This window comes from Nanorana parkeri, unplaced genomic scaffold (genome assembly GCF_000935625.1).
Source record: "Nanorana parkeri isolate BGI_ZX_2015 unplaced genomic scaffold, ASM93562v1 scaffold101, whole genome shotgun sequence".
Classification (NCBI taxonomy): Eukaryota; Metazoa; Chordata; class Amphibia; order Anura; family Dicroglossidae; genus Nanorana; species Nanorana parkeri.
The window spans coordinates 2076854-2094857 of record NW_017306369.1 but is presented as its reverse complement, the minus strand read 5'-3'; the positions used below and the strand labels follow the sequence as shown (position 1 = coordinate 2094857).

Here is an 18004-nt window from a genome sequence, read left to right as displayed (position 1 = left end):
AAAAATGTTAAATGAGAAAGGAAAGGGGGATTGTGTTAAAGCGATATAAGGAGAGCACTTTTAATGCATAAAATGTTTTGAGTTTTGTGTCACTTTAAGCTTGCTATATATGTGAAAATTAAAGTACAGAACATGTAGTGTGAATCTACCTGCTGCTGCATTCATCTGCGGTCACTGCAGCCTCTGCACAACCCTATAACATTTTTTCTTATACTGTATATGATTCATTAGATGTGCACACATATGGAGTTAACTTACCAAGAAATGTCAAGTCCAAGGCCATCTTAGTCTTTACCAACACGTTTATCAAACAAAAAAAATGATACAGTACCAGTACTAATTATGTCAGATTTTTACATCGAAAAGAAGGAAAGAAATGAGTGAGATAATGCACATGTGAAGCATGCCGTGCAAACGTACCTTCTGATCGGGGCAAGAGCAAGCACAGGAAAAAGACAGAGCAACCCATGAATACAGATAGCAAGAACCAACATGAAGGCATAATGCACAATGGTAACTGCCAGTGTAAATCTTGTGGTCTAAGACACCAACATAAATTGTAATTAAATATTATGACATACTTAAAGACTGTACTTCGGTTTCTGGATTTTACATCAGTTATGTACCTAAAGGGACTCATTCAGAAGAGAAATAGGGAGCTGCCATTACTGACTTGTTTACAAAGGTGCTTGCTCCAGGGTTGACCTGCTGATCTTTGCTGCACTACTTTGTGTGCATATGGCTTAGAACAAGCATGTGTTTATCAGATGTCCAATGCACATAATGTTTCAGGTCATTGACTCACCAACTTGCAGGAAGGAAGAGAATGGCAGCTACCAGAGCTTGCCTCTTTAAAAACAAAATGGCAATGGCAGCTCCCATCTATTTCCTGACAAATTGTTATGATTCTAAATATAAAAAAATAGGAAATGAAAAGGTCTATGGAAAGAGTAGAAGCTAACTTTTCTTGACGCATAATTTGTCTGTCAATATTGTCACGCAGAGCAAGATAAAAGTGAAAACATAGTGCTTAATTTTAGGTAATCAAATTATATATATTTGTTATAATTTATAATAGGGGACCGACCATTATATATTTGTTTCGTTACAAATCATATTATAAACTTTCCTTCCCCGTTTGTATGTTATATATATATATATATATATATATATATATATACAGTTGGGCAAAAAAGTATTTAGTCAGCCACCAATTGTGCAAGTTCTCCCACTTCAAAAGATGAGAGAGGCCTGTAATTGGCATCATAGTTTTTTATTTTATGGGAACCAGAGACCAGGTGGTGTTTTGTTTGTTTTGCCTTTTATTTAAAGGAGACTGCATTTTGTATTCATGGCACAAAAAGCCACTTTTTAATACACTTTTGCAAAATAATATTAATAACCAAGAACTCGTAATGCTGTTCAATTGATTAATATGAAGAGTGATTTTTAGTGACATATTGAAAGAGCACAATTAGGACCTATTGCATGAACATTATGATACTTTGTTGAAAAGGTCTTCTGAAAGCTGAGAGCCATTAAAAAAACAAACATGACTAAGCAGACAATCTACAGGGTATAAGAAAGTATAATTATTTACCTCTATTAAATGTCCAGTTAAAGGCCTCCATAGAATTTCGATTCTGTGCATGTTCACTAATCCTGTTTCCAGCAACTTGGCCACAGCAAAGAGGGATGGTTCCTATAACAATAACATATCCAGCTTATTAAATGCTTCTAGTCTTCTTCAGAAGATTAAAAGCACAGTAATTCTAATCTAATTTATTTCTTCCTGATCTGATTAAAGTACATTAAAATCTAGTTTCTTTGAGGTACTGTGCTTTGCACATCATCATTGCTTTACAACTGCCAAACTAAATAAGACATCATATGCAATATAAATTCATACAAAGATACAGAATATAAACTCTGATACAAACAAGGCATATGGTGATGGCAAGTAGATATGAGGTCTTATGTATCCCAAGTGCTGAAAGGAAAACGTTCTGTGTGTTCTGTGGCAATCCTTCCATTCATGGAAAAAAAAAAAATACAGCAGGAATTTGATTGGGCATGCAGTAAAATCTTTTAGGCGCTATAGATACTTCAGTTTTGTAGGTGTCCAGCAAATAATGAAGACATCAGCGTCACAAGTCACGTATGACAGTCATCTAGGCAGTCATAACTGTCATAGGAATTCATGTAATAAAGTTACCCGACTCAGCTGTATATGGTGCCTTAATTTGGCAAAAGTCTAGATTAAGCCCCGTCCCTCCTAAGTGCCCATTCAGACCACATTCATCTCCAGACCAGACCAGATTGTTTACAGATCCGAAATGCATCCTAATGTATCCCTATGCTATTTCTGGCCTGTGTTCACACCAGTGGAGTTCGTTCCAGACAGACCAGAAAAATACTGCATATATCATTTTGGTCTGGTCTGGAATGCACTGGAACTGTGGTAGGTTCACACTATGGTGTGAACCTGCCCTAAGGGCCCATTCACACCATGTCTGGACCACGTCCAGACCAGAACAGTTTGTTCCCGTACCCAAAAAGCATCTCAATGTATCCCTATGGTATTTCTGGGCTCTGCTCACACCTGCGCAGTCCATTACGGTCAAGACAAAAATAAATAAATACTGCTTGTCTCATTTTCGCTGGTCTGAAATGCACTTGAACACATGGAAATGCATCAAAAATGCATACAAACACACTGGACTGCACCTGAAAACCCATTTTAAGCAACAACAAAAAAGCAACAAAAAAAGCAGCAAAATTGCGGTAAAAACGGGGCAAAAATGCACTGCACCGCATTTGCAGATCCGCTCCAGATCTGGTCCAGTCATGGAGTGAACAAGCCCTAATGCTAATGCTTCACCCCCATCATTTTACTGTCAACTGTCATATCCTCTACCGCTCAATAATGTTCTGAAATTTGAGATCTGAATGCTGGTTTTGTGTCTTAATCTCAATTTTGACACACCACAGGGACACAATATTCAATTTGAAAACCAACAGCAACTTTAAAGCACTGTGTGCACTTCACTTGTTGAACCTTAGAATAAGCCTAAAACAAAAGTCTGAATTTGGCTGACTGATACAGGGCCACAGAAACAATTCTTAATCCCGAAACTCAACATAAGGCGATGCCATAAAACTTGAACAATTCCAAAGCAATCCAAATTAAGTTTTGAAATCAAATTTCACTAAACTTCAAATATCTTCATAGCACACTCTGTGTTAGTTTTTATAATAAATGTAGTAAAAGTGCAATGAAGTGAATACAGTGAATGTTATGATTACAACACTCATAATACATGATTAACCTAACAATTTAATATTCAGTACATTATCCTTGTGTTATCAGAACTCACATCAGTCATAGAACGTCTTAAAAATATCATAAAACTTCTAGATCAAATACAATTCAAGATAAAAAGGTTATTAGTTGTTATGTGCTGGGAACAGAAACTCTGTTAGCAGCTTTGATATCAATACTTATAAAATGACAGCATATGACAACACAAAGTAGAGCTTTGAACACAAGCAGCGATTATATCCAGCCTGCTCCTCAGTTTTCTAGCAAAGGCAATAATCTTCAAGCAGTAAAATGATACCGAAGAGTGGAGTTTAATAAAAAGAAGAAAATGTGACAGCTTACATAGCAGAGATAGTGAATCCACAAAAAGTGATTTTACTGTTTATCTGCACAAATTTCATACCAATGGGTATTAGAACTCTTTACTGACAGTGAATAAGACTGTTGCCAGGCCCAGCAAGCTTACAGGATCATTGCCAGTCATTTTTGGAATATGCACTAGTAAAAGCTGAAATTAAAATCAGAACAGGGACAGTGTGCAAAAAATAAAAAAAATAAACAGGACAAAACTACTTAATGTTTAGTCATTCCGGCTTAACATTTAGGATTAAATAAATTGCATACTGCAATACTACATTGGGCACTAAGCAGGTTTCAGTTGCCGATATGAAATATTAAAATCAGTTTAAATGTGATAAGCGTAAAGAGGACCTGAACTGTGGAAGCAGTTCCTAAAAAAAGGCAAGCATAGGAAAACATGACAGCATCCAGCAAGGATTAAAGTGTATCACAGCACTTGTTTGACGCGTGAGAATGGACAGATAACCCACAATTGCAGGCTTTTTTAGCTTTGCATACCTTATTTCTCTTTTCTTCCCCAGTCTTCTGGCAGTGGCCATGCTTACTAAGGGCAGATTACTAGGTCTCATTTTACTTCCTGGATTTCTGGCACATGTGACTAGACATGTGACTAGGACAACATGTGACCATGCACATCATCTCAGGTGAGGAAAATGCATTTCCCTGAGAACTCATGAGATAACAGATGGGATTTCCAAGCAATGCTTTGCTGATGACAAAGCAAGCTCAGTGTGCATTGCTTTGGTAAAATGAAGTCATATTGCCCTTTTAAAGCAGGAAGTGAATGCTCTGCAAGTGTAACTATTTCAAAATCACAGCATTTTACACCTGACATGTCTGTTATTATTAATCATCATTCATAGAGGGATGCATTGGTAGAATTAGATTTTTGAGTGTAAAGGTCCCGTTTAGTTGTCTTTTAAAGTGCTAGTGTTTACTCTGCTCCCTACAAGGAACGCTGTACTGTATATCAGATAATTAAAATATGGAAAAAGAAAAAGCAAGAAATAAAAATATAAATTTTTACAATAACTTAAAATGCAAACTTATTGGGAAAAAAAATCTGAATTATTTTGCTTTAAATTGCTTAAAGTGAACCCTTGCATTTTTTTCTCTTCGCTCTTCCGTCAGTCCATTCACCCATGAGAGTAAAGAGAAGTTCTTAGTAGGGATGCACCGATACTGGTTTTTCAGTATTGAGTACCGATATTTTTTTTTTTTCTCAGTACTCGCCAATACCAAACACCGATACCGGTGCCGTGTGCCCCGATTATCAGGAAGCCAGTGTTCTATCGAAAGCAGACCGGCTTCACTTCCCGAGGCTGCCTGGCTTCCTGACCAATCAGGAAGCTGGGTGGTGGGTCATGAGGTGCCGCCTGGCTTCCTGATTGGTCAGGAAGTCAGGCTGCATAGCAAAAAGTAAAGCCGGCTTCCTAGCTGGCTGGATCCTGATTGGTAAGGAAGCCGGCTCCATGCTCCCTCGGCACTGGCGGTTTAGGGGGAGATCTCCCTCTGACCGGACTGATGAGAGGTAAGTATTGGAGAATTTGGGCGAGAGCGAGTATTCGCCCAAATATTCGGTATCAGTGCATCCCTAGTTCTTAGTAAGCTCGAAATCACCCTGGTTAACACTTACACTAGGGATATGGATTATCTCCTTACTCCAGGCTAACAGTGACAATGAGACTGTCTGAGGTCGGCTCAGTAGATCGGGAGGTGAGCGAACACATACCGGGTTCGCTCGCATCTTGATCCTGTCACGGCTCTCTGCCATGACAGGGGGAAGGGCTGGATTGCCCCCGCTCCGATCCGCCAGCGCTGACTGGCGGAACGGACAGGGGAGGGGCGGTTACAGCTGGCTCTGCCTCTAGAGAGGCAGAGCCAGCTGTAACTCACGCAGCTGGGCGGATCCCGTCATCTAAGTCGGGATCCGCTCCGGCAGCGGCGTCTCAGTATACCGCGAGCTGTAGCTCGTGGTATACTGAGCTTAGGGTAACGGGAGGACGCTAGTTTGTGTCCTCCCGGTACCCTAAGGAGAACTATGGGGGAAAACACTGACCCCATAGTTCTCCTTTAACACAAAGTCTGCCTTTCTCTAACTCCTTACAACTTACAACTCTTGTCTATCCAGTGAACCACTCGCCTGCTCTGACTGTATTCATAGCTGTTCTTGTCCCATTTTACACATTCAGCTTTTTCCCAACTTCAAGAATTACAAAGAAACTAGCTCCCCGTAGGTCATCACAGATCAAATTAATTCTAAAACGTTGTAGCCACGTTCTGTGTGATCGTGTGATCTGTTCCACCTCTCACTTTTATATCTCCCAAGTTACTCTTTCTTGTCTCTTTGACCAAACCAAGAACTGACCAAAGTACCCAAATAGCTGCCTTAGGCTGAATATGTGCAACACACACAGACAGATACATGCACTCAATATGACCTAAACCAATATGAATGACAGGGGGAAATAAATGATGCTATATGCCTGCTAAAATTACCATTTATTCAATATAAATTAATTAGGATATTACTCAACAACCTTCTATCCCCAACATCACAGAATTATGCACTCCATGCACTGGATAATGGCCAAAAGTTTTGAAACAGCTGTATGAAAGTGAAAATAAAAGAGACTGTCAAAGTAGACTGTACCTGTGCTTTAAACCAAACGTTCTGGATGCAGTTACTTAAAGGATTATAGGAGAACTACACATTTGTTGGTAGCCTTTCACTAAGGAGAACACACTTTTTTTTTATAAATAACTTGAAACTGACATAAGTAATTGGCATCCATCATTGTTTAAAGGAGAATTATGGGGTCAGGGCTTTTCCCCATAGTTCTCCTAGGGGTAACGGGAGGACACAAACTAGGGTCCTCCCGTCACCCAAAGCTCAGTATACCGCGAGTATACTGAGACGCCACAGCTGGGACAGATCCCGACATTACTGTCCGGATCCACCCAGCAGCGTGAGTGACAGCTGGCTCTGCCTATCGAAAGGGAGAGCCAGCTGTACCCGCCCCCTCCCCCGTCCGTTCCGCCAGTCAGCGCTGGAGGATCGGACAGGGGGGGAATCCCTGGAGGGAGCCGGGAGTGACAGTCACAGATCTCTGCCGGGACAGGATCGAGAAGTGAGCGAGCGACAGTATGTGTTTGCTCACTTCCCGATCTATTGAGCCGACGTGTGACAGTTTCATTGTCACAAGTCGGCTAGAACTATGAGGCTGAGTGATTTTCACTCGCCTCATAGTTCTCCTTCAATCTATATTTAATGAAAAACAGACTTTGATTCTGATTTCTGATTCCATAAAATACTTTTTATAATGAAATACTTTTTATAATAAAATACTTTTTATAATAAAATACTTTTTATACTTTTTTTTTTCTCTTATCGCTATAGGTTGAACTCGATGGACTTGTGTCTTTTTTCAACCTGATTAACTATGTAACTAAATGAAAAATGGCATTGTCAAAAAATAGAAACCTAATATTCTGTTGCCCAACCTTTAGAGGCAATCACTGCAAACAAGCAATTTCTGTAGCACTCAATGAGACTTTATTTTTGTCTGTGAACATAAAGCTGATGTGACTTGCCAAAAAGTTCCAGTTTTGACTCCTTTGTCCAAAGGACATTCTCCTAGGTGCATTGTGGCTTATCAATATGCATTTTAGGAAATTCTAGTTTGATTACTTTCTGTTTTTCTTTTAACATTGGTTTACTCCTACATTTTCTTTCTTCGAGCCAACTATCACTAAAAAAGCGATGGATGGTGCAATTATACACTGATGTACCTTGACTTTGGAGTTCAACTTCTTTCTCTTTGGAAGTTTTCCGTTGGCTCTTTCTCTACTATTCGCACTATCCTTCTGTTAAATCTGGGCTGAGTTTCCTCTTATGGCCATGTCCAGGGAGGTTGGCTACACTTTCATAGACTTATACTTCTTAATATTTGCAACCATAGCCACAGGAACATCAAGCTGCCTGGAGATGGCCCTTTAGCCTTTACCTTTGACATGTCGGTATATACATTTTCTTTCTGATTGCCTCAGACAACGCTCTCACTTGCTTTCCCTGCTCTTGCTTTCCCTGCTCAGTGTGATGCACAAAACAATGCTAAACTGCTGTTTAGTGACTAAACAGCAGCAGTGGTCTGATTATAAGTCTGAGTGACTAGTAGTAGTCTGAGTGACTACTTCTCTCCATTTAAATAGGCTGAATGACTGATTGAAGTTGTGTGAAACTAATTATAGAAAACGGTTTTATCTATCACTATGATCTTTTCTAGATGTACCAACAAATTTGTCCAGGCCATTTAAAAAAAAATCTTTTGGAATAAGCAATTATGTATCTACTTTCAGGAAGAATGAAGCATCGTTTCAATGAGCAGTAAGGGTATAAAGAAATTTGTACAGCTGTTTTTGCATGGCTTCACCCATTATCCTAAATAAGGTATTAATCCCAAGTTTTTTTTTGTTTTGTTTTGAAAGTTTTGACACTTCCCATTTTAAGAAGACATACTGTACTCATTAAACTTGTAAAAAAAATGTCTTACAATATAATGTCTCCGTTTTTTCCACAGAAAGTATCAGGAGAAGAAATGTAAATGATATGAAAGGTTCATAATGTATATACTTCAGTGAGCCCAAAAAAAGACAATAGTACAGTGAATATAATGTTGAGTCTTACCTTGCTATTCCCGTATGCCATGTCCATAGCCTCCAGAGACAATGAGCAGAGGGCATTAATCATATGGTGTAGAGACACATCATCTAGGTATCTGGACAGAATATACAAATCCAGTTAAATACATCCTTTTACATGGAACTATTTATATTTATACAGTTAGCAATAAATAATCTTGTAGTTACAATTCTACCGTAGCCAAAACTTTTTTTTTCAGTTGCATGGAAACAGGTTATACACAAGTCAGGAATTGTATTGCTTACTGTCCTTGCCATAAAGCAGAGCAGGGAAGTCACTTACTGAGAGCTTTCAAACAGTCGTGAAAGGATAGTAGAGATCACCGGTAAATCTGTCATAACTGCTGTGGTTAAAACCTGAAAAGACAAGAATGGAAAGAAAGCATAACTTCAGTTAACAAAAATGGTGGCACCGATGTGGTTTCAGGTACATGAACACTGGCAAATGGTGTGTGTTTACTTAAGGCTTAATAGAGTGTGCTTTCAGTGGGTCACTTTAGAGGTAACTTACTAGCGCAAGCTCAGCATAGTAGTGTGTACAGCACCAGAATTCACAATAAAATAAATCACCCAAAAGTAACAGGAAGAATGTACAGTCCAATCATCAATATGCAGGAAATTCAACAATACTTACTGTGCTAGGACCTTCCACTGCTCTTCCTGGCTTTAGTGCCCCACCACTGCTGGGCTTCAATCCAAGAATCCACACCAAGTGCTAATATAAATAAAACCGTTTTAAGTACACAATAAAATGCTTTGCAACAAAACCAACATACATTATTATACCACATATGAGCAAAGTTTTTAATTTCAGTTAGGACTTTTAACCCTTTCCCCGCTAACAACTTAGGGCATATGGCAGAACAAAACACATTTCCAGCTGACCAGCTCACTATGCCTTACTTTGCTGGGATTCACCCTTCTGCAGCTATAAGCTCATGATCACTTCAGTGACCATAAGCCTGTAGCAGAAAGGTCTCCCTGATTCTTCCCTGTAATTGAATAGCTGTCATCAGCGGTTGACAAGTAGCTGTCATCAGCTATCCAAACTAAATCAGCCATCCCGACCCCCCCATCCCACGAACCTCCCCTCATTGCCTCTGGGCACCGGAAATCTGTCCCCTCCAAATCCAGCTGCTTTCCCCCACCTCTGTCAGCAGAGACAGCGGGGATCAGAGGGGTAACAGGTCCATCATGTTGCCGGCACCCAGTTTTGTCCATTTTTGGAGTTTTGCATGGAATGTGTAAGATTTGGCTTTTTTTTGGTCAACTTTTTTGTGTCATACCAATACAAACAAAAGAAATAAACATGACAATGCCTAAACATTTGTAATTGCAACAATTTTCTGCGTGAAGTGGTGCATTATCTGACAGAAATGCAAGTGTGCCAATATTTTTGTCCATGACTGTATGCTGTAGAAAAAAAAATCAATTTCCTTTGCAAAAATGACATTTAATACATTCACTGCCAGAAAACGGAACATGGTTCTAGTGAGGCACAACCTATGGCTACCCAAACATTTAACCCCTTCATGACTGAGGCCCTTTTTTCAATTTTTGCACCCATGTTATATTCCACATTTTAGCCAGGATCGCTTCTGTTGTAAAGCCGACAGTCGGCTCTACAAGTTTAAACAGAGTCCCGGCGGCAAAAGTCGCCGGGAGTCTGTTTAAACAGCCCCGATGCTGGCGACGTACACTGTACGTCGTCAGTCACGAAGGGGTTAATGTATTGAGATAACTACAACTCATTAATCAAGCTTCTAAAATGATCGTAGTTTGGTGCATGGGTAATGGTATCAAACTACAGTTATTGAACATTTTGTTGCCTATACACAGGGCTTGAAAAATCCACTCGTCCACGACTAGAGGATGGCGGAGCCCGACGAGCAGCTTCCCGGCCGGCCGGGAGCTTTACATTTAAGCGATCGAGCGTCTCTAGAGACGCTCGATCGCTTGTATTAGCAGCTGTCACTGCCGTTGCCGGTCCCGAGATCCGCTGTGCCCGATGTGGCCGGGAATTCAGTATACGAACTCCCTTTGATCTCCTCCCATTACCCGAATGCAGGAAGTGATGTAGACTACATCACTTCTTGCATTCAGTGTCACTCTCCAGCTACAGAAGCTGATGAAGTAGATCTCTGCGTCATCAGCTTCTCTGGGGGTCCCTAGGTGACATTAGGGGTCCTGGAGACCCCTGATGTCTCCATAAAGAGGACCGGTCATTTAAATTGGCTATTACATTAGGGGGCTTCTTAGCCCCCCATGTAATAGCAATAAAGTTGTGTGTAAAAAAAAAAAGTAATACTTAAATGAAAGAATCATAAAAAAATAAAGCATAAAAAAGTCCCCGCCCTCCACATACACACGCAAATATGCGTCGGGTGCGCCTACGTGCGAAAACGACGATTGCGCCTATTGTGCCGCACATGTTAAATATTGCCACAAACGTGGTAGTGAGAGCAATAATTTTAGAGCCATTAATCACTGATAACACTAAACTGATGAGCAGTAAAAGCGTTTTAATCGTAACCTATGGGCGTTTTTTTGCGATTTTGCGGGCGCACGCAATTTTAAGGCTTGACATGTTTGGTGTCTATTTACCCGACGAGACCCCAAATTTTATGTTTTACTAAAAATATGGGTAAGCTGAAATTCTCTAGCCTGCTCACATTACAGAATAAGTGGAGAATGGACGTCCCTGACATGGACGGGGAAGACTGGGAGGAAGTCTGGGATGCACCCTTTAAACAATTGGTGGCAATAAGGGATAGAATGGTGCAATTCAAGATACTACATAGAGCATATTTTACACCCCATCGCTTACATAAAATGAATGCATCCATCTCTCCGTCCTGTTGGAGATGCACGTGTGAGGAGGGCGGGTTTTTCCATGTCTTTTGGGAGTGTCCCCTCATCAGGTCCTACTGGGGCTCCACAGTGGACTATATCTCAAGGATTACCTCATTGCCACTGACACCATCGCCGAGAATGTGCCTCCTGGGCCTGGTGGAGGATGTAGCTCCGACCAGGTCGGAACGCATGTTGATAGGTCTGACATTGTTTTATGCTCGCAAGGCTATAGCTATGTGCTGGAAGAAACCGGCCCCGCCGGAACTCTCCTTTTGGAAAAAATTGGTGAATGACAACCTACCTATGTACCAGGACACGTATGCCAACAGGGGATGTCCAGGGAAGTTCCATAAAATCTGGGATAGCTGGCTAGAATGCTCTAACACTGCAGTAGACCTGGATGCACGCTCTTAAGGGGGACCATTGCCCCTGTGGGGAGCTCTAGACCTGTCCGGTCCATGTCTGACCTGAGAATCCGGACGAGATGAGTGCCCCATTATCTGGCTCACCCATCCCAGGACTTCCTGCCAAGGCCGGAGCCCCTGGCAGGCATATAAGAGGGCTGTGGGAAGGCCTGGCGAGCCCCGTTGGGGAATAATCCCCCACCTGTAATGTAGAACCAGAATTGCTCCTTGTTTTTTGTTTTTCTTTGCCCTTTTGTTCCTTTCTTTTCTTTTTCACGGCTATTGAGGCTGTATGGTTTTGTTAAATGCACTGCTATGCATGGTGCCATTGATGTTAGGCACAAATAGCGTGCACAGTTGTACTATTTGCTTGTAAAACAATAAATTATTTTGACAAAAAATAAATAAATATGGGTAAGAATAAATGTTTTATAACATAACGTAGGGAAACTTTGTTTTTTGTTTTTTTACATTTATGGTACTTTTTTCATTACCCCCCCCCCCCAAGTGGTGATTCTATACCTCCAAAAGAAATCTCTATCTGTCCCCAACATTTTTTTTACATAAATTGCAAGGCTATAGTCCGGTCATGCTGACTGGTGAAATTTTTGACTGACTGGCCAGACACCATCAAATTTTTCAAGCCCTGCCTATACCTAATTGCTATTGACAATTACTGATATGTCACATACAGTGTAAACAAGCATCATCTCAAAACTAACTATTAAGGTTACTTATTATTAACCTTAATCTAACTGCAGCACTAAGCCTGAACCTTAACCTAAACCTGACTTTTTTGTACTGAGGTTCCAGTTCCTTATGTTCTCTGCCAATATCTGTGCGAGTCTCCTAATTAATTGCTGTATCCCTATAAAGCCCCGTGGATTTTAGGCCCAGGCTGCAAATGGAGGCTTATTTCTCAAATATGTAGTGACAAAGATACTTCTTATAATCATGTAAACAACTTTTATAAAGCAGTCATAAACCCTTCAGGGCCGGTTCACACCATAAACCGTGCGTTCCAGATCGGTCAGCCTTACATTCTGGCCGGCTTCCTGTATTAAGGGGCGGGAAGGGGCTTGGCAGTGCATTGAAGTCAATGGCACCACAGCCAAACCCCCCCGACCGCAGTGCCATCGCCCACATCAGAACGTTTGGCACATCAGTGCCTGCATTCCAGTCCAGTGCGATCGGCTAAAATAGGACTTTAATGCACAGTCACGCCCCCTCCCGCCTCTTAACGCAGGAAGCCGGCCAGAATGTGATACAGTGCGTTCACACTGCGGGCGGGGGGCATTGACTTCAACGCACTGCAACGCCCCCTCCCACCCCTTAACGCAGGCAGCGGGCTGGAATGCAATGCAGTACGTTCCAGAGGCTGACCACTCCGGAACGCGCTGTTTATGGTGTGAATTGGCCCTCAGGCCCCTTCAAACCTGTCTGACTGTCAGTTTTTCAGGCGGACCCAATGCAATTCTATGGACAGCCGTGTGTAAATGGGCAGGCATCTGGTTACCCCTACCTCCGGCAAGGCCTGGAGCAGCGAATGGAACAGTGTTTTGCTTCGCCGGACCGAAGCAAGCCGGATCAGGGGTAATCTGATGTAAACAGACACATCTTTGTTTACATCAGATTTCCCATAGACTGGCATGGGGTCTGGTAAATGCAGTTTTTTAACAACTGTACGGACACAGATGTCACAGCGGTGACATCCGATACATAAACCTGTGATCAGGAGGGGATCCGTGCATGGATCCTCTCCTGATGAGCCCATGTGAAAAGGGGCCTTAGGTGGTAAAAGTACATTACCTGAAGTGTTGCAAGGACTAGCTGCCAGGATGTCCCGAGGTGCCCACCATGACAATGTGCCAAGTTAAGCAGCGTCCGCATACACTGTATGTTCTTCGCAGTAAGCTGTAGAGAAACAAAATGTAGCAAGATATTATTTATTTGTAAGAACACACACCTTTTACTGTCTGATGTTTGCATAAGAACAGAATAGAAAAAAACTGAAATAAATGTACTCTACCATAACAGTTCCTTGTGGCTGCAGGGCTAGAGGCTGACCAACTGCTACTACTTGTTGATGTGAATCACTGGAGGGGCTGATAATCTGTACATTCTGCCCCTGGATTGAATAGGCTATGGAAAACAACAAAGTATGAAAATAGAATTACTTATATGTGTCAGAAGATATGCAGATACTGCATATTTATATATCTATATTAGTTTTGTATAGAGTGGAGAGGAATTAAAACGCTTGTCGGTTTTAACCGTTATCCCCGTTAAAGAACCTTAACTATTAACACAAAGGTATCTTATTTGTGTATCACTGAGCTGTAGATCCTCAAATCATCTCTGAATTCATGCTGACACTGTCCTTCCTATGGGCCCTGTGTGTGTGTGTTGTACAGTACAAATAACGAAGAAGCCACTCGCACTCCAATTTGATGTCCATTCAACTCGTTTATTCGCTCAAGTGGTATAACATCTTAATGCAACGTTTCGTAACCCAGCGGTTCCTTCATCAGGCAAAATGAAACATGCATGTTTGCAGAGGCATCTGCTGCCACTCTTGAACCCGCCCTGTATATTGGGCTATCTTCCGGGAATGAGTGTGATGGGATCAATTGGATCTTGAACTGTGTTGTAAAGTAGACACCGCTCCAAGTTTTCTCTCATGATGGACTACAATCTCAAGTTTAGTTTACCAATTTGTATTGAGATTGTAGTCCATCATGGGAGTGAGCTTGGCGCAGTGGCTACTTTACAACACACACAGGGACCATGGGGAACAAAAGTAGCCATCCTCCAGAAGGAAGGACAGTGTCAGCATGAACTCAGAGATTATTTGATTATCTACAGCCGAGTGGTGCATAAATAAGCTACACATTTGTTAATAGTTAAGGTACTTGAATGCATTTTTAAGTGTTAACTCCTGTGTTTATTGTCATTTTAAAGTTAAAATTAAATAAAATCCCGAATTTTGGGTTGTCATCAGAACAAGAATAGATGGGAAATCATTCAATGGGGACACAAGTTCTGGTGACCCTGCTGACCACCAGGGATTTCCCTCACTTTAGAGGAATTCCCTCTGACTTCCTGTTGTGGCTATCGGACAGGAAGAGAAATATCCCCAATAGGACACAGCCGACAGAGGTTCTAATCCTCCCTTGCACTATCCAAAACTAAAAAAAAAGTTTTTGCTTCATTTCTACTTTACTCTGGCTCAGCATAGCATTCTAACATGTGAATGTTGTTATGATCACATGAGGGAAATCACTGGTCTGGGATACTTAGAACTTTATGTATAAATGAATACACATATGCAGAACCAAACTAGGCATACTAGAATGAGCTGTGAAATTGTAGATTTCTTACATTTGTTGCATAGAGCAGTCGATGAGCTATTCAGCACAGTGAGGGCATAGTGTGGAGGTAAGGAACCTTTACAAATAGCAGTAATGAAGGCGTCCCTCGGCGTTACAAGCCCCAACTTTCCACAAAGAGCTGCCATGGTCATTTCGGCTTTCAAAATGTTTTCTGTTGCCGTTTCATCAGTGCTGCAGCAAAAGAGATAATTCTTTGTTTAGTCGGTGCAAGCATTGAGTCTACTTCTGCACCTAATTCATCTAAACAAGTGACCATAAAATATGCTTTGCACATGTATATCCTAATTCTGGAAGACAACTAGTAAACATTACTTTACTAGTGGTAAGTAGGAAACTATACAAAACAATATTAAAAAACATCAGGTAAATACAAAACGGAGAGAGGAAAAAGCAAAGGACTGTAAGCACTATATTGTAAAAGTCACTACATCTAAGTTGTATTAAACAAACCCAATACGAAAATAAAATACTGGAACTGCTTCTTATATCACCTTCCCACTCTGGTTATCGTGTTGCATATCACCCACCACCATACTTTGCTGCTTACAACTTCTTTAAATGGAATGTATAGTCTTTTTTTTAAATAAAAAATAAATATATATATATATATATACATGTTTTTATGTATAATTTGTAATGATACTGTATATTTACATAGGGCAGCCATATTTGCTCATTACATATGCCCATTCTACATAAGGGCTATGGCTTGCTGCTCCTGCTGACAATGCAAGGCTATAGGTTGGCTGACACGCTGAAAACAATGGACCCCCCTCCCTTGTTGCTTATATACTTTCTCAACAGTTGTTAAGAAGGGAAATATAGGTGATAGTGGCTGATCCACTCTGCCTCTAATGGCCAGTGTACAAATTTCTACTTTTAACAAAATAATAATAACTGGAAGGTAGAACAGCTGGAATTATACACAGGGTTTTGATAAACTTGTTGGGTAAAGTATTGCATCTGAACTTAAAATGGACTCTCTTTACCACATCTGCAATGCAGTAAAGCAGGGACCATACACAGGGTTTGACAAACACTTTGGGGAACGTATTGTGCCTGAGCTTCATTTGAAGTGGGCTCTCTTTACCACAGTTGGGATGTAGTAAAGCACAAACTATACACTGGGTCCAATAAACTATGGGTAAAGTATTGTGCCTGGGATTTATTTGAAGTGGGCTCTCTTTACCACCGCTGGAATGTAGGAACTATATACAGGGTTCAATAAACTCTACAGGGAATGTAGAGGGCAGTAAACCAAACCTTTATAGTAACTGCTAAACTGAATGCAGCCGGACATGTGGTATCACCATCCATCCACGACCCTTTTAAATATTTTCTTTGAATGCTCATGTTGTCTTCCCAGCACTTTCTCCAGGATTCAGTAATCCCATGATGTACTGCCAGTTTGCCTAAGTTCAACCTATGGCATAGAGAACACACACATACACACAATGTGTCCTGGTGGTGCCCTACTAGAAGTCGTATGAATGGCTTATTATGCCAAACGTGACCTGAGAAAGGATATATGCAGAGTATCTGATAGCAAGGCAAGCAAGACAAGGTCGATCCCTTTTAAGTGGTGCGCACAAAAAAACATATCAAATCCTGTCAGAACAAAGTATAAGCAGCCTCCATAAATCAGGGCTTTAACTGGTTGTACTGTCAACCCTCTGGTCCAAAGTCTTTAAAAAAAAAAAAATTTAAAAAAAAAAACTATAAATGACTATAAGTCACTATAGTCATCTTAAAAAGGAAAATTATAGTACATTTTCAGTGAGTGCACAATCCTAAAAGTGATTTTTGAGGTGACTTTGCTTGTCTTTCCATATATTCATAAGGATATATATTTTCAGGCACTGCTTGTAGTGGCTGTATTGGTATACTTAAAAAGATCACCCAGGATTACTGGGCTTCCAACAGGCAGGTATTGGGGAACAGCAGCAGTTCAGAAATATTTCAGTCTTTGATTCCTAGGGCTTGCCCTGCCCCTTGTTACCCTCTTTGCATAAGAAGGGCAATATTTTGTTCTAGTTAAAGTTGAAACATCTGATTCCTTTCCAGCTTACATGACCCAATTCTCTTCCAATTGCTGCAGACAATTTGACTGGGATCAGCCACTCTTAGTGAACAGAGAGTCAAACCAATCTTGTATTGTTTCCAGCCTCGCTTTGAGAGCAAAAAAGAAAAGAACATTCATTGTGCAGTACTGCCAAGGAAAAAGCAGTCTCCATATATAATAAATATTAATTACAAACACTGTTCAAGTCCCGGGTGTCATTTTGACAGCGGGGATTTTCAAGTAAAAGCAGAAAGGGAGCACAAGCAGGAGGGGAGGGATCGGGAGCAACGTTTTTTGGGCCATACGCAATATGCAGCACAACTAAAGTCTGCAACTGGTTAAACACTATACACATGCTTTGATCATTTTATTTGCATTTAAGCGGGACCCCAGGTAAACAACAAAATCAAATTTAGGGTAGGTAAAACTGGCAAGGTAATACCTATCTTAATTTTATATTATGCATGGCTTCTTTATCCTACAATCAGATTATAGCCCCCCAGCCAAGGGCAGCAAACTGGTAGTCCTCATTTTCCCTGTAATTCTGCCAAATAATAATGGAAATAATGGATCAAGGATAGCCTAAGATGGGAAAATATTACAATGAAAGATAACCAAATGGAAACATAGCCTAAATTTAATGTCAGCCCTCTATGCATTGTGGACATCTTTCTGAAGAATACATTTTGCTATACAAGTCAGGGGACATTGAATACTAGCAAACAACATAAAGGAAGATGGGTCACATAGGATTAGGAGAAGGTGATAACAAATAAGGACACAGTGCATTGTTATACTGAATTTCTTAGCATTTTTATTTACAATTTTGTTTACTATTCATAGTTGTAGTGATTGTAAAGCTGCAGTTCTGCTCTAAGATCATATCTAAAACACAGTAAACAAAAATGCA

At 40.7% G+C, this 18004-nt stretch overlaps 1 protein-coding gene across 5 annotated transcripts in view; it reads right to left on the bottom strand.

Moving 5' to 3' along the window:
• Positions 1 to 18004, bottom strand: part of MON2 (MON2 homolog, regulator of endosome-to-Golgi trafficking) — a 98416-nt gene that overhangs the window by 50886 nt on the left and 29526 nt on the right. For 2 of the 5 annotated variants that reach the window (XM_018552918.1, XM_018552921.1), the window contains exons 14-21: positions 15022 to 15203; positions 13670 to 13782; positions 13450 to 13554; positions 9018 to 9098; positions 8667 to 8740; positions 8370 to 8460; positions 1601 to 1702; positions 421 to 423 (exon numbers count right to left, since the gene is read on the bottom strand). In XM_018552918.1, coding sequence (XP_018408420.1) covers positions 421 to 423; positions 1601 to 1702; positions 8370 to 8460; positions 8667 to 8740; positions 9018 to 9098; positions 13450 to 13554; positions 13670 to 13782; positions 15022 to 15203 — 751 coding nt within the window. The remainder of the gene's footprint in view (positions 1 to 420; positions 424 to 1600; positions 1703 to 8369; positions 8461 to 8666; positions 8741 to 9017; positions 9099 to 13449; positions 13555 to 13669; positions 13783 to 15021; positions 15204 to 18004) is intronic. The other 3 variants (XM_018552920.1, XM_018552922.1, XM_018552923.1) reach the window with 2 other exon arrangements.